We start from the raw sequence: 22396 nt of genomic DNA, 5'->3' as shown, positions 1-22396 counted from the left end.
CAAAAAGAACATATGAGTTATACATAATGTTTTGTATTAATGGTTCTTGCATTTGTTGGGAATATATGAGTTACACATAGAATCAACACCTACGTCAATGCGAAGGGTTGGCCTCATTCTATGGAAGATTGGTCTTGTCTTCCTAAAGTACCATGATCACCTAAGGGGATAATATTGTGTGTTGAGTTACTAAAGCTCTAACGCTTTGTTTGGATAGAAGGAGATGGAAGGAAAAAGGGAGTTGAGCAAGACAACTCTCTTGTTTGTGTAAAAGAATTGAGGGATGGGGAAGAGAAAGGAGAGAGGGATCCGTTTTCAATCTCTTTAATAAGCATAATTCCTCCAAAATTGGAAAGATTTGGAGGGAAATTAAAATGGAGCTCATCTCCCCCTCCCTTTCTTTTCCATTCCCTTCCCCTTCTTTCCCTCCCCTTCATGTCCTTTCTTATTTGTTATCCAAACAAAGTGTAAAGGTGAGATGTGTGCTATAAGGTTCCTTCTTCGCTCACTAGATAGTGTTGAACATCTCATTCCACTATGTGTAAGTTCTAACCTTTTGATACTAGCTAGCACTTGAGTACCAAGCCTTTCTATTATTGTTCATATTTTATATCTTTACCTTGTTTGCATTATTAGGGATCGTTGAAATTATTGTTGAAATTAAAATCCAAAGAAGAGGATTTTGCTCTCATGCCTGATCAGGCAGCTTTTCCCATTCAGATTAGCCGAAATGTCTTAATACTAGTAACTTTGTTTTCGTCATCTTCTCGGGCCCAATAGCTAACCTAACCAGACGATTTCAATTTGTCCAAAGGCGCTAATGCGCCTAACTAGGCGACGAGTCTCGCCAACAAACAAATAATGTATTTGGTGCCCAATCGAACAACCTTGTTCGATGAGATCGGTCGTGGGTTATGCGTAACAGGTAGACTTGCTTACACTGGGTGCTCGTGACTTTGAAGTGTGTATGTAGAGTTGCACGAGACATTGAGTTCTTCACGAGCAACGCCAAATGCGTTATTTGGAATATCCTTTTCAATTATCTTATTAACATATGCCCCTTACCTCATTATGTGTTAACTCATCGAGAAAAATCTTAGCACAACAAACAATAGAGGTCTGAACAACAAATTCCGGAGAAAATTGCGTTGGCCTGAGGACCTATTCATTTCAGCTTAATTTCAGTTCAATCCAGCTCCAATCAGTTTAGTTCAAATCAGTTTAGTAAATCTGAACATGTCATAAGGCGTGCATCATTAGATAACCTTTTGATTGTGGCATATTTCGTTTTTAAAAGTAATGGCCTTCAAGTCATATCATGGCACAACTAGTATTTTAAAATCTACAATCACATATTGTTCTTTTTAATCAATCGTTTGTTTTATGAACAATTTAAACTAAAAGTAGTATATTGCGATTAATTTGAAACAAAAGGAGTATCCGATGTCACCTTCGGTTGCATTTCATTTTCATTTTTCCTATCCACATCATATCATGTGCATGAAACCATTAATTTTGTTTAAAAAAATCTACTTCTTGACTACTCGTAGAGTCGTAGCTAGTAAAAGAGTACTATCGTAATTTCGTATATACTACTCGTCTACTCCTACTCTCCGCCTACCAACGCGTGATACTCTGCCTTTTTCAAGTAACGAAATTTTCAAGCCTTCTTTTAATTTTCACTATTTTCCTTTTATCTTTCTAATTTTAATTTAGCCTTCTTCTCCAATCTCCATTTCTTAATTTTCTCTCTCCTCTACAAAACAATACACGTATACCGACGAACAACCTATATAAACTGCAACTGCCAAAATACTTGGCGGTGAAACCTCCGATATTTTCTCATTTCTCAAAAAAATCTGCGTTGGCGGAGAGAGAAACCTTGCGACGGAATTATGACGGTGAATTCTTCGCCGAAAACCGCCAATGGCGGCGCCGGAGATATACAATGGAAGGTTAAACTCGGCGTTTGTGTGATGGAAAAGAAGGTGAAATGTGATTTTGAGGTTGTTTTTGCTTTAATTTTCCAGTTGTAAAAATCATAATCGTAATTTTTTGTCAATTTTTTAAATTATTTGTGTTCAGCTGATTGTTTTTTTTTGTTAATTTTTTCAATTATTTGTGTTCATTTGATTGTTAAGCATTTGATTTTCGAAAATTATTTGAATTTTTTTTGCAGGCATCTTCGGGTCCGATGAAGCAGATTCTGGAGAGATTAGATGCATTTGGCGAATTCGAGGTATTTTAATTTTGTTTTTTTGATTTTTTTTTGTAATTTTTAGAAAGAATTTTGGATTTTCATTGATTAATTAGCATTATTGAAAGTTTTTACTCGTTTTGTAATCTAATCATTGTTTTTGTGCTCTGTTTTCAGATAATACTTTTCGGCGACAAAGTTATACTTGAAGATCCGATTGAGAGGTACATATCACACCTTTTATGGTAGAATCCAGTAATATACTGAAAAAATGCTATAATATTATTTTTTTCAGCTGTTTGCTTTCTCACAGCTCCCTCTAGCCAAAGGAAATACTTGCATCTTTTTTTGTGGAAAGCTCGACCAGCGAGAGACTAATATTTGTTAATTGTAGCTGGTTGAAGTTGACTTGGAAAATAATTGCTGGTGTAATAGTTGGTACATGAATATTACGTGGTTGACTTGTGTGTAAATTATTGTAGAATAGTAGTCAAAATGTTGAGCATAAATTCCTATCTGTAGCTACAAGTAAATGTCCTCTTAGTGAGTATCTTGAACTGTTTTTTGGTTGATATTTGTGGGAACGAGCGACAGCTACCGAGCATCAACCGAATTAGTACTTACAATCTGTTGATTGTTGTACTATTTTAACATCACCATATCTTTTTAGCTTTCAAGATAATTTATGCAGAAATTGATAGAACAAGGAAGAATATACTACTCCATCCACCTCTTAATATATTTCATCTTAAGGTTGGGGTCGAAGATTAAGATATATTAAATGTAAAATAAAAAAATTTAAAGTAGATAGAGTAAGAAAATAAAATAAGATAAAACAAGTATCTATCCCAAAATAGAAGTGGGGAAACTTTTTGGTACTAACTTAAAAGGGAAGTACAAAAAATATTAGTGGATGAAAGGAGTACTATGCACCTTGTGATACACTAGTATATATCTAATATCTTGCACAAGTATCTTTGATTAATACTATTTCATTGGATACTTATTTTATATAGAGATGTTTTTAAAAATACTTCATACTAATAGCTCATAATGTATTAGAATTTTAGAATATTCCCCCCTCCCCCCCCCCCCCCCCCCCACCCTTTTTTTTTTCTTTTTTTTGAAACTTGGAACTTGTTTTTTTACAACTATGTGGCTAGGAGACATGGAGACAATATATCTATAGCTTTTACTGGGTAAATTTGTATCTTCCTTGGGTGAATTGGGTCATAGTTTTGAAATAAGTGCATTTGTTCATGAAAATATGATTTATTTTGGTAAGTACTATATTACTCTTCTATGATTTTTTTTCCATTTTTGTAAATTTCTAGATTATTGTTTATTTTAATCTGTGGTTTGGTACTTGATGCCTCGTGCTTGTATAATTCTTTTTTTATCCAAGGGAATGTGTAGTTTTGTTTTGTTTTTTTTTTGTGTTTTTTTTTTTGTGTTATTTCATTTCTTAATTTTCCAAGTTCAAATTTCTAGAAGTATACATTTTTTGAAACTCTATAATTATTTGCAAAATTTTGCATGACAAGATTGATTCAACAAATCAGCATTACATGATTCTTGTATTTTAAATTTAATTTTTCTGCAAATTTGAGAACGAAGAAAAGGATTATCTAGAAATAATTTATATGAGATTTTTTTTTATAGTCAAATCCCAAGACAAACACATTATATTGTTCCTATTGTGCTCCCCTCCCCCCCCCCTACTGCGTACCGCTGTCACATTCTTGGGACACTAGCTTTTTGTAGCAACAGAACTCAATAGTTAGACCTGCTTGTTTGGTACGTGTAATATAGTTAGTTTGAATCTCCATATAAGAATCTGAAAGAGAAGATGGGCATTTATCAATAATTTGATTCTGAAAGATCTCGTATTATACGATTTACCTTTATGCAGCCAAATTATCAATCTTTGTAAAAAATTATTGTTGAACATATTTGATCCTGAAGGTCTTCCAATTCCTGTGAGTCATGTTTACTGGTTGATGCATAGGGAGTGCTATTTTCTATCTCCATTGAGTATTGGGAAAATAAATTGGGATTCTTCAAGTTTTCTTTTCACCCTGCTATTCAAGAAGTCCTAGTGATTCTAAAGTTCAAACAATTTTCTCCTTAATATGAAGTATATTCTTAAAGTCATATCTTTTTCCATTTATACTTTTATAGACACTATAGAGCAGAATACAAGTTCTGGTTTATATATTGATAAATGCCCTTTTCACATCTGTGGCCTGTGGGGTAGCTATCAGATTCAATTAGAGAAGTGTCTGCTAGGCAATCCTTCAAAAGCATTGTTTCTTATCGAAAAGAAAAAGGATGTACTTGCACATTTCTTGATATTCCTATTGCTTTCACCCACTCTCTCATTTGGAGTTGAAATACTCAACAAAACTACTTCATACTTAGTTATCTCTTCGGCACTTTCATGAACAGGAGTACCTACCTGTATACCGTATGTTCTGGAAATTGTATGAAATAATAAAATATATTACAAAATTAATAATTGAGGTCATTGCACTTTTAGAAATCAGATAATAGGATATTCCTTCAAGAGATGATCAGATATGTAGTGAGCATGATTGGTTCCTTAGGCTGTGAGATTGGCTGAATGCCTGTTATGATTTCATGTATTATTAGTTCCATAACAAAGATATAGTCATCAGAAATCCGGAATGTTTCACTGCCTCTTGGTTTTTAGTTAATGGCTGTTATGATTTTATGTGCGTTTTTTCCATTTTCAAATATATCTCTGTTTGAAACTTACAAGATTTAGCTTTACTTGTCATACCATCTCCAGACTTTATTTGAAATTATTATTGTTCTCTTATTTTGTTACTGATGAATAGTCTTTTGCAGCTGGCCTTTGTGCGATTGTCTTATTGCTTTCTACTCGACTGGCTATCCTCTTGAAAAAGTTGAGGCGTATGCAGCTTTAAGGAAGTAAGTAACAAACTTTCAATAATTCAGTTTATTCAGCATAGCATCTAATCTTTCAGAGTCCTCCCCCTCCAATCAAATCTATTCACGTATATTCATAGAAGTGATTGGAACTTTGGATGGCTTAATTAGTGGGTAAAACTGGCATGGGTTGACTTATATGGATCTGTGTATTTTTCTTCTACCGATCATGACTACCAATTTATTGAAGGAAATCTTTTGTTCACAAGTAGACATGCAATAATTTGACAACCATGTGAGCCTTCCATGCCAATCGACATAAATTGTTTTAGGATTTTCCCCATTTTATTACCTCGTAGCATTTCCTTATGTCAGTATGGGATGGGTGCAGTAGTTGCATTATAATGTGGTAAGAGCATATATGAAATATGATTGCTAAATAACATGCCTACTTTTGCTCAGGCATCCTTCATGCATTCAAATGTCTTACCCTCTTGTCTTGTACAGATTATGTTGTATATATGCGTGTATATTGAGGGTTTTCTTGTGTTTTAGGCCCTATCTAATCAATGAACTGGAGCCTCAACACCTGCTGCACGACAGAAGGAAGGTGTATGATGTATGTATTACTGTGTTAACTATGTCATCATAAGAATTACCATCGTTGGTGCTAACGGAGACAAAAAATATATTAGCGTTCATGCTGTTTGTCTTTTTAGATGCTTATTGTCAATCAGATATACCTTCTCTCCAGATGAAACATATATTTGCTTGTCTGCTTTGATTTACTGCATAGGTACAATATCAATTTCTGCACATGTAATTTCTTCTCTATTGTATATTTTTGTTTGAAGGACTCTATTGTATATTTACAATTTCTTTTTCATCGTTACAGCCTGGAATTTGGATTTTAATTCCTTTTGAATCTGCATATTTGGCTGCTTAAATATTTTTAAATTGCTTTTTGAAACAATACCCTGATCTTAAGTTTACTGGCTAATGTTTTTCCAAAATCTCAGGTTGCCCATAAGGTTCTGCAATTCTCGTAATAGCAATGTTGAGATTTCAGTTCATACAACTTAATTCTTTTTGTTCATTTAGTTTGGGTCCTTAGCCTTGTGGTGTATGCCTTTTTTTTTAGTAACAATATTGGAAATCCTATATTTATTATCACAACATATGTTGAATTTGCTTAACAGTATACTTGTGATTTAAGGATCATCTTTTTTTTTTTTTTAATTTTTTTTTTTAATTTCCTATATATATTATCATTTTAATGCTAAAAAGTAAAAATTAAGAAAAAAATCACTAGTAGTGCAGGTGTTATAGCACGGTAGCACTAAGAGCAGTTAGGCTTATTGCTCATGATTTTTATGGTTGCTTACTTGCTTTTCTAATTTTGCTCTATATTTTGTTTTCTCTTTGTTCAAATCTGTCCTCCTAAGTGGAACTGATGCCCTCACTTCCTATTTTGCATATGTAAGCGTCTCGAGATATTTGGTATTCCTGTTCCTAGATATGCTCTTGTGAATAGAGATTTTCCATTTCAAGAAGTGGATTATTTTTTTGAAGAAGATGATTATGTTGAAGTCCATGGCGAGCGTTTCTCAAAGCCGTTTGTGGAAAAACCTGTTGATGGTAAGCCAGTTAATATTTTTGAGTACTTTAGAGCTTAGGATTTGTTCGTTATGACTTTTCTATTAAATAAAATTTTCCAATGCTTGTAGGTTTAAATAATTATTTTATCTGTTATATCATGCTATTCATTGTTGATTCTTTTGTTCGATTTGATGAGTATGTCTCATAGAATACAAGGTGGTTTTTATGAGTGACTTTTTTGGGTAGGAATGGCTTTTTGTAGTGTACTGTGTGGCCACTCTGGATTCTGAATTCAAGCTTATGGTTGAGCTGTGGTGGCTGCACTGTTAGATAGAAGTGACTAAAAATATATGGGCCATATTATAAGAAATGAGTAATAAGTTAATGTATAGGAGAGGCATATTGTTTAAAAAAATAATAAAATAAGGTAGTACAAAGTTATCAAAAGAAGCGAAAGTGCTAGTGTAACCATTAATTTGAAACGGCCAAAATAGGAAATATTGTAACCATTAATTTTTACTCCGTAACAATGAAAGTATATGGTGTCACTATCCCTTTATTATGATTAATGGAAATCTCCTTGAATGAAACTGAGACATATACCTCTTACAGTTCATTTTGTTTTATTTCTCTGCATAAAATTATTCTAACAGCTTACATATGCATTTAATCAGGTGATAACCACAGCATTATGATATATTATCCTAGTTCTGCTGGTGGGGGCATGAAGGAGCTATTCCGGAAGGTGGGCCATTTTGTTGCTTTTAGATATCTTCTTTAGTTCTTTGTAAATTCAGCTTAATATCAATCCACCCAGAATAAATAGGTTTTTGTATTTTCAATTTATGAAAGATGAACTTGATGAGAATTGGGTACCGTGTGGCACTTATCTGAAGAATAAGAATATAAAACTTTGACCCGACACATGCTCGAAAATTAAATTAATCTTTTTCCTAGAAGATGGTGCTCTTTGTATATAGTCACCCTTTCCAGTTACATATTTTCTTTGCTTCTGAGATTCAAAGAAGGAATAGTCTATTCTTAAATTTTTGTAATTCCTGAATTCTCTGGATGGATTCGTTGTTGGCAAAAAGCCATTGCCCTGTATCTCGGGAAATTACGTACATTAACAAATGAGCTACCAACCTGCATATCCATCACTCATTGGGATTATCTTTTCAAGAGCCTATTATCCGGCCATTTTGAGGAAACTGAAGTTATCCATGAAAGCCTGTTGACTAGGACATCAACTTTTTCTTATTCAATAACCGTGCTGATGACTGATTTAGTCACCTTAAAATTTTATCTCTAGAAGCACGGGCCCAATCCTTCAAAGCTGAATAATCTAGAGATGATGCATGTTCTAAGGAAATCTATTTAAGTTAAATAACAAACACAACTGAAGAGGGATGAGGCCAAGAACAGCTCCCCAATGAACCCAATGTGTTTAGTTGCCAACTTTGATTTTGATTACTTGCCCTAGTCCATGAATGCCTGGTTAAAAGTCTTTTGCACTATCCATCAATACTTTTTTTTTTTTTATTTCTTTTTTTATTGTGATGTTGGATAGTACAGATTTATCAAATTTAGATTATTATCAGATACATGGCTAGCATGTATAATTTTGTAAAGCAATTTGGATAGTAGATCTTCTGAATATTTAATTTAAAAAGGTAAAAGGGATCAAATCATTTGTATTGATACCTTTTGGTTTCATTATTGGTTCAGGTTGGGAATCGTTCCAGTGAGTTTCATCCTGATGTCCGAAATGTGAGACGTGATAGCTCCTATATATATGAAGAATTTATGCACACAGGTGGAACAGACGTTAAGGTGGGTAGCCGAATGATGTACTTGTTCTGCACACTCTTTATTGAATATGAATAGCGGAAAGGAAAACTAACTTGCCTTGTGGTGACAGAACTTCTACCATGTACATAATTCTTTTTTTTTTTTGGTCTCATGTACTTGGTTAAATGCAATTTTTGTCATAAAATTGACTAATTTATTATGCATATCTTTCTTGTTTAAACAATGAGACTGATTTGACGGAGCATGGTGAAATTTTTTCTTGAACCCTTGTTCTATGCCCATTATAAGTTATTCTTTTTGTGTGCTGTTGCCATGCCATAGAAACCTGTTATTAGACCTTTTAAAAGAATTCGTGAGTGTTGTATGGTGATATGGCTGGTGGCACTTAGCTGTATTGTTGTTCATGGTTGTTTCTTCATGAAGGTTGTAGTGAGATGGGGTGACAAAAATTCTAGGTGGGAGTAGCGGGATCATGTAAACCAAGCTGAAAATTTTAACCAAGAATTATAAAAGGAAAACATAGGAACTTTTTCACTCCCACTTAGTTGTAGACCCTTAACCAAATGGCACTTATATATCCTTACGAGTTGTGATATGGTCCTTTTTATGTAGCTAATTTTGGTAGTTTGCTTCCCTGCTGGTGTTAATAGGTGTACACAGTTGGCCCGCACTATGCTCATGCTGAAGCAAGGAAGTCTCCTGTGGTTGACGGTGTTGTAATGAGAAATCCCGATGGAAAAGAAGTATGTCTCTACTTAACGTATCAGTTATGTATTAAGTGTTCCCTATATTATATTTTTCCTTTTTCCTACTCTCTACACATTTATTTACCTGAAGCGTGACTTTAAAGGAGTTTTAGAAGTGTCCCAATATTTCAAAATTTTCCTATATAATAAAAAATGTCTGCCAAATGGATAGAAGAAATTGATGACTCGTTTTACAGTACGAAGATCACAAGCTGTTGTCAACTTAGTTCATTCCAACTGTTAAGGTTATGTGTAGTTTATATTATATTTGCTCCTCTGAACAATTTTCAAGCAACATTTAAATAGACAATAGTCCTACTTTTATTACATATTTGTTTAAGTGTGTTAGGTATTAGTGACCTTGAACTTAAAATTTGGGAGAAGATTGAAAAGGAGAACAAGGTGTATAACACGAGAAGAGCATAATGGAGTATGACACAATTAAATTGTTAATTGCCACACTGCATTAGTGATTTTCTGGTACAATTAGTTATAAATGCTTGTGTATGTCTTTGATTTGTTTGGTTACTTTCTCTGTCTAAGCCACTCATGCTTAAGGTGCTAAAGTTGCAAGGAGCTGTTTGAAATAGATTGATAGGTGTCTTTTTGTCCCACAGGTGAGGTATCCTGTCCTTCTCACTCCTGCTGAAAAACAAATGGCAAGAGAAGTCTGCATTGCATTTAGACAAGGGGTATGAATTTTTTAGTTTCTTCCATTTGCAACATAGTTAATGATTTCCATGCGCTACATTAGGTCATCCTTTTTTGTCAGAAAAATCCTTAGTTTTTTTCATTGATGATCATTTATGTTTACATTGGTTACAGGTTTATGTTTACATTGGTTACAGGTTTGTGGATTTGATTTGCTTCGATGCGGGGGTCGCTCTTATGTTTGCGATGTAAATGGATGGAGTTTTGTTAAAAATTCACACAAGTACAGTGTTTTAATGTTTTTTGAATATTCTTTTTGAATGTGAACTACCTTTTTCTTGTTTCTTTAAATGATATGGGAGCTTCTACTCACGTGTTTTCACTATCTAGGCCTTCTCTTTGTACTATCATTAAATGTTCCCAAAAAAAGCCTATTGTTTATCATTGGTTGAGAAAGAACTTGAAAGGTTTATAACATGGATGCGTTCGCGATAGCAGTACCATTTTGTCGGGCTGTATTTGGCTGTTACAGCCTAATATATCGGTCGCGGTAACCCCAAATCTTTTACAATGTGGTTGCGATATGTTGATGCAGCCATTATGTAACACCATGTTGAATGTCCAACTTTATAGCAATGTTACTCAGTCTTTTCACATCAAGTAACTAGTATTAGATCCTTGACACTGAGTGCATGTGTAATTGACCCTTATTTTTCTGACGTGAGCTTCAAAGTCCAAGAGAAACAGTTTGAGAAATTTTCCAGCTATGTATAGTTGGATTATTTTTTTTGTTTCATATGAAGTTACTGGTGTGGTTGTACGGTTGTACCCGGGCCTTACCCACCATGCTTATCTGAGATTGGGAATTGAGGTGGTTGCTGTGGTTTATGAATTGTGGTTGGTTCATTAAAATTTGAATGCTGGCTTTTAGACAAGTTAAAGCTACATCTTGTTTTTTGGAACTTGCTATCCTGACACACACTTTTGTTCACTTTGGAATGACTGATTTGGAGAACAAAGCGATTAATTTCTTTTTGTGCTTTGTCAAATACTTTCCTTTTCTTGATTAATTTTCTATTTGATATAGGGAAATCACATATTTGGACACTATTGTTTGCCTTCTGATTTGTTTGTTTATTATTTTCTTAATGGTATGTACTTACAACTGTAGGTATTATGACGATGCTGCTTGTGTATTAAGGAAGATGTTTCTAGATGCAAAAGCTCCACATCTTTCTACTACCATTCCTCCAACTTTACCATGGAAGGTCCATGAGCCAGCAAATGCTTCAGAAGGACTTACACGCCAGGGAAGTGGAATCATTGGAACATTTGGGCAGTCAGAGGAGTTACGTTGTGTAATTGCCGTACTTAGACAGTAAGACTACTTTCCTGGGCTCATGTTTATACAGTGGCATATCCATATCTATAAAAGCCTAAAATTTGTTTTTGGAGAATACGTGTAGCTATTGGAGCTGCATATGAACTGTTCCATTAATATCATCATTTTGGCAAAGGGAATTGCTTTTCTTTTGTAAATCCTTATGTAGAGAGATAAATGTGCATTTCCTTATACCAAACAAAGATAAAGAAGTTCCTCTTCTTTGCCCCTTGTTTTCCTCTTTTCTCTTCTTTCATTTTTAATTTACATGGACATCTTTAGACACATCTTGTTTTTCCTCTAATAAATGTCATTGGGTGGTGTAGTGGTGATAGAACTCCCAAACAGAAGGTGAAGTTGAAGGTCACTGAGGAAAAATTGCTGAATTTGATGCTGAAGTACAATGGAGGAAGGCCAAGAGCAGAGGTCCTTTCCTGCCTTGGCTAATAGTCTTTTTGGTTCATGCCTGTTAATTTTAGGGCTTAATTATTTTGCTTCCTCCAGACAAAACTGAAAAGTGCAGTCCAGTTACAGGATCTACTTGACGCCACCAGAGCTCTTGTACCTCGTTCCAGGTATGCTTATTTGATACAATTTGATGTGTCAAACTTTTGGTAATTTCACTTGCTACTTTCATGAGGTAAAATCTGAAATATATTATATCCATGGCCCATGGGACACATGACATGGAAGCATAGGAGTACAAGAATTAACCATTTCCCTATTGTAAAATCTATGTAAATGTTTCAGTTTGCAGGCAGTATTAGTCACTGGCCCACAATTAGTGTTATAGATTCATCAATTTCATTTGGTGTATGTAATAGTTGACTGGGTGCATGTCTTTTTGCTTATGTGTGTTAAAAATGCACCAATCACTCTCTATACCATACATAGAATTACTTTTTGGACAGATCTATGTCTCTTAATGAGAGGATAATAAGATAACAAGTCTATTCAATTGAGAGGCATAATAAGAGACGAATCTTTAAAACTATGTTGTTGCAATCCAACTACAGCAACACTTGCAAAAATGATTTGAAGATTTCCTGTCTGAGAATGATTGTAATGGTCAATTACATTGAGAGATGACTCCTTATTGGATATACAAATTCGTAGTTTTCAAATATCATTGAGGTCATCTATTCCCATAGTCAACTAAAAGTCTTTCCCTCTTCTCTGATTTAGTTTGAGTCTAAAATACTGTCACTAGCTAAACTCTTTGATTTGGGGTATCCTTGCAAAGATTATTACTGCAGTATGCTAAACATGTCTGTTATTCCGATTTTCTCATACCTATTCAGCTATCCTTTTCATGACTGTTTGGAAACTCCAGCTCATTCTATCATAGGTATCTAACAGTGATGTGATGTCAATTGTTGTTTATGAAAGAGACTTATTTGGACATCTGTGTTGAATTTCTCATCCTGGTAGAGCTGGGTGATGATCAACTAAAGGCTTATCTCTCATACTGGGGATAAAAACGAGAGTGCCATTGCTGCAGGCTTTTATTCTTGCTTTCCCATCATCCTAATTTCTATGTAGATTGAAGTATTGTACTCTTTCTGAGTTTCAAGTTTGCCCATTTGTTGTCTAAATCTGCAGATTTCCTTGACATATGGGTTTCCTCGAGTTCTCAATTATAATATGCTCTTAAAATCCGTTTAATCTACTTCCACTTGATGTGCAGACCTGACAGAGAGAGTGATAGTGAGGCAGAAGATATTGAACATGCTGAAAAGCTCCGTCAAGTCAAAACAGTGCTGGAAGAGGTAAATTTGTGGAAACTATAATGAATTGAGTCAAATGACTGATCTTTGTACAAGACTTCTAATATTGAATAATTTTTGTCATTGTGCCATTTTTGTGAGAGTGATAGTGGGTTTGAGTGGGGATCATGAAAGGAGAGAGAATTAATATTTAAATGGAGTAGATTGCCAAAAAGGAAGTGTAACATTTAAAAAATTAAATGGAACCACCACAAAAGGAAAGTGTAACACTTAAAAAAATGGAGGGAGTAGGATTATTGATATGGCGTAGATACTTTCTTGAATACAATCAATATCTTAGAAAGTTATTATTTATACTTCCTCCATTCTTTTTTAATTGCAACATCGGGGTTTTAATGCTTGGCAACGCACATTTTAGATCATTAACATCAAATTATAGTTCTGTAAAGTTAATATTTTGAAAAAATAAACCGAGGCAAGTTATTGACAGTGGCCTTGTTGAGGTGACTTGATTTGATAGAAAATCGCCCATTTCCTCATCATTTCTGCCTGGTGGTCAGCGAGCATTTTCTATCTTCTCTGTTTGTCAGCATTTGGTTTTATTAGGTGTTGTTTGTATTATAACAGAGTCAAGCTTGACTGTTCTTGATACTTTGGTTTGTAGGGTGGCCATTTCTCTGGTATATATCGAAAGGTCCAACTAAAACCATTGAAGTGGGAAAAAGTATCCAAAAATAATGGTGATGGTGAGGAAGAAAGACCTGTCGAAGCTTTAATGGTCCTGAAATATGGAGGTGTTTTGACACATGCTGGCAGAAAGCAGGTTAGATATTTTAGCTTTCTACAAAGTGCATTTATGTGTGTTGGGTTAGCCTACATGTAAGAAAAGGCTATCACTACTAGAATGAATTTTACCATCTTATAAAAATAGACATATATATATTTGTCCATTTTCTTTAACAGGCTGAAGAGCTTGGTCGGTATTTTCGGAATAATATGTATCCAGGTATATTATATCCCATTGCTGGTTCTTTGCTTCTTTATATGTGTTTGTCATTTAACACTGTTTATTGATTTTTTTTCTGTGCATTGTATTAAAATCCTGAATCACATATAAAAAGCCTTATGTATTCCATTTCTTTTAGGGCTTTCATCTTAAGCTCTTTTTTTCTAGTCCTCTTTATTCTCTAGTGTAGATTTTATCTATTTTAGATTTTTTTTGAAATTATGCAAGTATGCGTTATGTGGGAAATTCAATGAACTTGGGGTGAAACAAGATATTCCAACCCAGTTGTGATTGGTACCTCAAATTAGATAACCTGACGTGATCAAACTTAATGGCTCATCACCTGAACATGATGCAAACCAAATTTACCATGCTAAACCAGATCCAAACAGGCAAACACCCATTTGCAACCTATAATTTTTATAAATTTCTTAATATTATCTGGAATGCAGTCATTAGATTACATATTTTAAAGCATGAGAGTTTCTTGATCTTTGTGATTTATGAGTACGATTTTTTATAAAATTAAAATTGGAAATATTGTCAAAAATAATACAAACTTTAAGTGCTCCGCTAAAAACAAGTCATTCTTTTAGTTATTTTTAAATAATACAAATTTTGAAGGGTATTCGCTTTAAACAAGTTAAAAACGGTTAGTTACTTAATGAACAAGTTATATGAAACACGTGACATTGTATTATTTTCTTAAAATTGTTAGACAAGTTTATAAGATAAATAAAAAAATTAACCGGCTAAATAAGTTATAGGTAAAATAACTTGTTTAAAGCTGGTACTACTCAAAGTTTGTATTATTTAGAAATAATTAAAAGATTGACTTGTTTTCAGCGGACCGCTCAAAGTTTGTATTATTTTTGACAATTTTTCCATTAAAATTTGTGTGTTCAATTAGATATGAAAACCTTTGCCATGCACTATGTATTATTAATAACATCAGCATTGCCACGTTGGCATAATGGTAAATTTATAAGCATGAATCGAGGCAAAATTTTCCTTTTTTTCTTCTAGTTCTTCTATTGTTTGTTGGCATTGTTTTTACTTTAATGGTTTGACATGTTGTAACATAGTTAATTTGGAATGTTATAGGTGAAGGAACTGGTCTTCTCCGTCTCCACAGCACTTATCGACACGATCTGAAGATATACAGCTCTGATGAAGGCCGTGTCCAGGTGAGCTTTTGGTCATCTCCTCTATCCAAATAGTGTTTTTGGTCAACAAAACAATGTTAATGTTGATCCTGAAATACCCTTTTACTTTTGCTGGAAAATCAACTGCTTAATGAACTATGAACATTAGTAATAGTTGCATTATTGATGACAGATGTCAGCAGCTGCATTTGCCAAAGGTTTACTGGATTTAGAAGGGCAACTTACCCCAATTCTTGTATGTCATGTTCTTTCTCTCAGCGATTACTCTTAAGAAAGTCAATTTGTTCTATGTGGAAGCTGACATTTTTAAATCACAGGTTTCACTTGTGAGTAAAGACTCCTCAATGTTAGATGGACTTGATAATGCTAGCATTGAGATGGAGCAGGCAAAGGTTATTTTTTAATTTTACTCCCTCTTTCCCTCATAAATTATTTCAATTATAATGTAGAATCTCTTAGAATCATATCTATGCTTCTGTTGCTGTCATTTTTTTTTTTTTTTTTTTTTTTTTTAACTTTCTTGAATCCTCATTGTTCCTACTACCTATTGATTTAACTTTTTTTAACAAATTTGTGGGATGAAAGATAAAAGATTTTACAGTTAATAAATGTATTGCAATGTCGGAACGGTAGATAGATAAATGGAGCTTATTCATAAATAGTAGGAACAATGATGCAAAGGAAAGAATTCAAAAGGGAAATATAAGGCAAAAATATAAAATATAAATTTTTTTTTAAAAAAAAAAAAAAAAAAAAACTGATCTGTGTCTTGCCCAGTTTGACTGGGAAAAGGTGCCCCCGATCGAGCAACGCAAGTCCTATTGGCTTTTTGTGTGCTATGTTGGTATATTACTATTTACTACACTATGTTGTGTATTATGTTTTGCTTTTAACATGGACTAGATTACAGTAACTTTCACGTGTACTCACTTGAGTAACCTCTAAACAGGCAAGGTTGAATGAGATTATAACTTCAGGAGCACCAAATTCTCACAATAATGGAACACCTGAATTTCCATGGATGGTTGATGGAGCTGGACTTCCTCCTAATGCTTCTGAGTGCCTACCTAAATTGGTATGTAGATTAATACCTAATCCAGTGTGATTTTTTTTTCCTTATTTCATGTCTCTTTCTCAGCTTTATGGAAACAACCTGATTTTTTTTTTTAATCTCCATCGTTATTGATAACAAAATTGCCGGGTTGGATAGATTTATGGCTCTTCTGAAAATGAGCTTTTTTTTTTTGGAAATCTAGATTTTATTTTTTGCGCCTGTTGTTTTATATCAATTGCATTCATTTTTTCTCTCGAGGTTTGGTCCGAGAGGAGTTCCCTCACCTTTGGAATATCAGCTGTTGTATATATGTTTACGAGGACTAGCGGTATCTATAATGACTAATGAGAACATGTATCATTTGACTGCATGTATGTGTGGATTTTATTTTGGAAGTATACATGTTGCTTAATTTCTAGAATGCAATAACTGCTCCTGTAAATTTCAAGTAAGACCGAATCATACTGTTATGCCTTGCATAATTATTTTATAAAAATTTAGTAAAAATATCTAATTAGAATTAATTGACTTTAATTTCTTTTTCTTACAAATAATGTGGCTCACAAAAGAAGTGCCCATATTTGGCATATGATATATTTCCTGGTTGACTATGAACACATGCTTCTTGTATAAACACTAATTTGAGGTATACAAGTTCTGATGGATAATTTTTTATTTCTTCTTTGGGCTGAATTCTGATTATCTAGGTGGAGTTAACTAAGAAGGTTACCGAACAAGTGAGGCAGCTTGCTAAAGAAGAAGATGAAAAGCTTGCAGAAAAAAGCTCATATGATGTCTTCCCTCCATACGATCAAGCTAAGGCCCTCGGAAAGACTAATATTGATGTTGATCGGATTGCTGCTGGATTACCTTGTGGCAATGAGGGATTTCTTCTGATGTATGCACGTTGGAGAAAACTAGAAAGAGACTTATATAACGAACGAAAAGCGTAAGTAATGCAATTACAATGACAAATGAAGTTACCAACATGTCAATGAAATCTAGGAAGAAAACTTGTTAAGAATCTAATTTTCATCAAATGGGAAGAAGGTGTTTAAGAATCTAGATCTCAAAGAATTAAACCTATCCATGTGACATTTTTTTTTTAAACTTGCCTATAACTTGTCTGTTTTTACATGTGAACTTTATTGTCTTATTGCTATAAATGGAAGTTTTTGGTTTGTGGGATATTACATTGACATCTAAAAGCTTTCTTGCAGGAGATATGATATTACTCAAATTCCAGATGTCTACGATTCGTGCAAGTTAGTATTCCACTTGTAAACCTTGTCACTTGTTAGATTTAAACTTGACTATCAGTTGATATGGTTGTTTGCATTGCAATGGATATTACTCTCTGCAGCTTTAATTTATTTTCTTGTCAATTTAGCTTGTGATAGGTGTCTCTTATTTTTATTTTTTTTTCTTTTTCTTAAAAAAAAAAAAAAAACTCCCAATTAACCTTGAAGATAGCACTCATTCTGTGCTTGCTCAATACTTAATGGAAACTTAATGTATCTCGCGATATGCAGATTGTCATGTGACATCCGTATATCCCAAGTCCCAATTTCAATTATTTTCAGGTTTCATGATGATGTTATACGGACTGCTTGTATTGACTAAGCTTTTCATCATGTTACTGGAGAATTCGTGAAAGTCTTTTCTTGCATGATTTCCATTTTCAGTTGTGGTTTGTCTTCTGTAATTAGTAGAAGAGGGGGGAGGGGGTTGTAGGGGCTTATCCTTTTTGTGTTTGACAATGGTGTTGTGGTTGGTGTTGGGTTATACATAAGGCCTGCATTGATGCATCAGAATATTCAAATAGTGTATGATGATTTTTTGTTAATAGATCACATCTCCTGTTGACAGATATGATCTCTTACACAATGCTCACCTCAATCTTGAAGGCTTGGGCGAACTCTTTAATGTTGCTAAGGTATGTGGAACCGGCGCCGGTTAAGCTGCTGTCTAGTAATGCATAATTTCCGAACAGTACCAAGAATGTCAATATTTTCTTTGCTCTCTATGTTTTCACAAACATGACTACTAGATCGGTGTTGCTTAATTGTAATATTGTAGCATTATTTGCTACTTCTAAAGTTCTAATGAGTTATACTTGCCCTTTCACACGATAGCCCAGTCTCACGGTTTTTTAAATATGATTTTTTGCTAGTTTCTTTTAATTGCGCTATAATCTCTTACTATTTATTGTGTTGTGCCTGGGTGCTTATGAATAACTGATAAATAAGCGATTAGGGCCATTAGCTTTACCAATTGTTTTCTTTGCTTTAACCACTGTCATAACTTAATAGTTATTCTGACTTGTCATTTGTGCTTCCAGTCACTCGCAGATGGTGTTATTCCTAATGAGTATGGGATCAATCCCAAGCAGAAGCTGAAAATTGGTTCAAAGGTATTTTTATTTGGAACTGTAAATGTAACCTTATTTCATCCCATTTTTTTTAACACAAAATTTCGTTTATGAGATCTGTGGTTTGGCAGCACTTAAATAAACTTCATTTGAGCTCATGCCTTACAATTTAAGTTTTATCCCTCAAGCTTTAGCATTTTGCATGGCTTTCCTGTATTACTTCTGCCAGACCTAGATATTCTGGGGGTTCAATCAAAGAGTGTGCTAAGTAGTATCAGTGTCAGTTTACTCCCTGGCGACAGTGAACTGCATACTCAAAGCTGATAATTTTTGACATCCCCTGAGATCTAATGTCTCTGTTTTTTTTTTTTTTTTTTTTTTTTTTTTTCCATTTTATTTGGGAACCTTGTGTCTCTGGAAACTTTGAAAAATGAAATCGTAAAAAATTTAAAATTCAATTGTTTGGCTATTGATGGGATACTATTGAATGTAAGAGATTTATAAAGATATTTCCAATTGTTTACTTTGTAAAAGAGCAAGAATTCTCCTATTTCTTTTGGGCACTGGGTAATTTGTAGAAGACATCTAAAAAGGGGATCACAGGATTATTTTAAAGGCCAAATATGTTATCTTTTCACGCTTGAATGCAGATTGCACGTCGTTTGTTGGGTAAAATATTGATTGATTTGAGGAACACTCGGGAAGAAGCTATAAATGTTGCTGAACTGAAGAGTAATGATACCCAGCCTGCTGAACTGAAGAGTAATGATGCCCAGCCTATGAAATCCAGCAAGAAAGAAGATACTAACACTCGTTCTAAAACGCACTCAAAGAATGAAGATACAAGGAGATCTAGTGCTACTGATATTTCAATTGATCACGAAGATGATGATGAAAAAGAAACCGAATATCGCTTGGATCCAAAGTGCGTTTATTTTTTAAACTGCTTTGTTTTTTTTATTTTTTTCAATAACCTCAGGTTTTTTTTTGATGGTGAGTTCTGATATTATGATTTGTTGAAATATCTTTTCAGGTATGCAAATGTAAGGACACCAGAACGGCATGTTAAGACACGACTTTATTTTACATCGGTCAGTAACTTTTGTTATCAGTGGATTTAAATGTGTTAACAACTGCTCCCTCCCTGTGGCTGAATTGCAGTCATTAAATTTTCAAGTTCTATGTAATGACAGGAATCTCATATTCATTCCTTGATGAATGTCCTTCGCTATTGTAACTTGGATGAATCATTACAAGGAGAAGAGGGCCTTGTTTGTCTTAGTGCTCTGGAGCGGCTGTTCAAAACTAAGGAGCTTGATTACATGAGTTACATAGTATTGAGGATGTTCGAGAACATAGAGGTTAGTATTCTGCTTGAGGTTTCCCTCTTTTCAAATGAAGTTGATGTTGAAACATGTGTTAAATTGCAGACCTCGTAACCTGGAAATAGATTTTTAAATGAATAGTTAAAGGCATGATAAATGCATACATATTTATGGAGCTTTAACTATGAGAATTGATCTTGAATTTTTTGTTAGTATGCATTCGGAATTTCGGGTGACCAAAAACTGAAGGCCGCTGTAATTTTTTTTCGTTGTTTGTCACTTTGTCAGTGGATCCTTCGAATTTATTATTTGTTACTGACCAAAATAGGGCTGAGACACTACGAAAAGTCAATAATTTGGAGGAAGGTGTTTGATGCTTTTTTGCAATGCTTAAACTTTGAATGTTTGCTTCTGAGATTATCCTTATCTAGTTGCATACGACAAGCCAGTGCTTGCCTACAAGGAAGGTGTTGCTACGACTGCAGTATCCATTCTGTGTCGCTTCTACTTGTATCTAGGACACAATTGAAAACCCCTTGAACTTAAATTGATTGACAGTGTGAGGTCTTGGTTTAGTGAGTACTGTATAATGACATGGCTCTGAAATTATAAATTATGTGTTATGATTTGTAAGATGGAGTATGTGAAAATTATGTACTATATAAAATTAATTTTCTACAACTTAGCCAATAAATGATGATGAAATGGTGTTGCAGGTAGCTCAAGATGACCCGAAAAGGTTCCGCATTGAATTGACATTTAGTCGTGGTGCTGATCTATCACCCCTGGAGGTAAATTCCTTATAATAAATAGTGTTCTTTTTTGCTTGTTATAGATTTTGATAGCAGTGTGTTGAAGATAATGTTCTCATAGGTGTTCTCAATTTGAATTTCAACTTCCATGGTCCCATTTTGAACCTTTTTCTCTTTCATCATCTAGAAAGAAGTCAATTCCCGTCAGCACAATTTTTTTGTTTCTTCCATCTGATATCAATGGTTAATGGTTAAGAACCAGTGTTTAAACTCTCTCGTCCCACTGGAATTGCCCCATTTGACCCGAAAAGCTCTTATAAAAAATGGTCAACTGGGACAATCCCAATGGGACTGAGGGAGTAACTATAAAAGGTCAGCTTCTTCTTAGCATTTCAAGGACCCTTTTTACCTTGAGATTTTGGTACTACGATTCCAAGTCAAGAAGAATTTCTGCCTTCACATGTCCGTCTAATTCTTGATCCCAAGGATATCTTTTTCTTGGGTGACTTTACAAACATTAAAGACTTAAATTATTGCAATAAATATTTTATGTGCATTAAGCAATTGTTTGGTTACATCATCTATGTAGAAAAATTTGTGCTTAGGTTATGCTCTCATTTGCGAGCCTCACCCATGTTTTGCATTTCATTGCAGAATAAAGACAGCGAAGCCAATTGGTTGCATCAGGAGCATACTTTACCCATCATGGGTCCAGAGAGACTGCAAGAAGTAGGATCTTGTTTGACGTTTGAGAAGATGGAAGATATGTTCTGCCCATTTGCAATGCCTGCTGAAGATTTCCCACCTCCCATAACGCCCATACCTTTCACCGGTTACTTCTCCAAGTCCTCTGCTGTTCTTGAGCGCCTTGTGAATTTTTGGCCTTTTAATAAGCACTCTCATGCCAATGGCAAGTGACCTTGTACTTGATACATCACCTCTACTGTAAATAACAATTTTGGCCCTGCTTTTGCTCTCATCTCTTTATTCATATTCTTTTGGTGCCCTTTTGTATTTGTTAGAAGCAGAATTTAGTACGTAATAGATTTCCTTACAGAAATTACTTACGATATTTCATATTGTGGCTTTTAGGTAGTCTATCTCAATTTCTGATTCACTTAACAACTTTAGAAATTGAAAAAACTAAATATATACTTGTAGTATTATTATTTAGGTACCGTATTCCAATTTTTGATTCATTCTCTCTTAGGCCCTGTTCTATTCACCTTAATTTTGCTGAACTGAAATTATTTTTGTTAAAGTTAAATTATTTTTACTGAAGTGAAATTAGTTTGCTCTTCTTTTTTCAAGTTTTCTCTCTCTAAAATTGAGAGCTTCTCTCACTAGGAAGTGAGTCTCCCTTTGGAGTTCTTGATTTCCCCAAACCCTAACCCTAGTTCTTGGTAAACGCTTTCTCTACTCTTTAGGTCTTTCATCCGTCCCTTTCAAAAGGGGATTGCCTTTTGATCTTCTTGTTTACCAAGGCATGCAATATCCCCTTTCCAAGGTTTTCTCCAAAATTTTTTTTACAAAATCCCTGCAGCTTCCTTATACTTTTGCTATTAACCAATTGAATTAGCAGGAGTGCTATTATTTGTATCGAGCCCATCAAACTGAATTTCTTCATTACTGCAGCAAGAAACCGTTGGTGCATTTAAGAAGGGACACTTGTTCCCCATGCACTTGGGTTTTTTCT

At 34.2% G+C, this 22396-nt stretch overlaps 1 protein-coding gene across 3 annotated transcripts; it reads left to right on the top strand.

Annotated features, from left to right (window-relative positions):
• Positions 1-1621: 1621 nt before the first annotated feature.
• Positions 1622-21907, top strand: LOC110735213 (inositol hexakisphosphate and diphosphoinositol-pentakisphosphate kinase VIP2-like). Of its 3 annotated transcripts, none has more exons than XM_021915395.1 (30): positions 1622-2006; positions 2180-2239; positions 2375-2421; positions 5069-5152; positions 5666-5729; positions 6595-6748; positions 7384-7454; positions 8438-8542; positions 9172-9264; positions 9885-9959; positions 10093-10166; positions 11090-11296; positions 11626-11725; positions 11804-11874; positions 12987-13068; positions 13691-13849; positions 13990-14032; positions 15137-15219; positions 15371-15433; positions 15516-15590; positions 16148-16273; positions 16960-17201; positions 17473-17517; positions 18122-18188; positions 18594-18665; positions 19274-19548; positions 19657-19714; positions 19817-19984; positions 20665-20739; positions 21355-21907. In XM_021915395.1, exons 1-30 carry the CDS (start codon positions 1896-1898, stop codon positions 21616-21618), a joined length of 3213 nt encoding a protein of 1070 aa, XP_021771087.1. In that variant the 5' UTR covers positions 1622-1895; the 3' UTR covers positions 21619-21907. The 3 variants fall into 3 exon arrangements, with proteins under 3 accessions (XP_021771087.1, XP_021771088.1, XP_021771086.1); XM_021915396.1 differs by having other exon boundaries at positions 1624-1988; positions 10116-10201; XM_021915394.1 differs by having other exon boundaries at positions 1624-2006; positions 10116-10201.
• The last annotated feature ends 489 nt before the right edge of the window (positions 21908-22396 follow it).

This window comes from Chenopodium quinoa, unplaced genomic scaffold, assembly GCF_001683475.1.
Source record: "Chenopodium quinoa cultivar QQ74 unplaced genomic scaffold, ASM168347v1, whole genome shotgun sequence".
Lineage (NCBI taxonomy): Eukaryota > Viridiplantae > Streptophyta > Magnoliopsida > Caryophyllales > Amaranthaceae > Chenopodium > Chenopodium quinoa.
The sequence above is the reverse complement of the archived record's forward strand: the minus strand, read 5'-3'. Positions and strand labels throughout refer to the sequence as shown.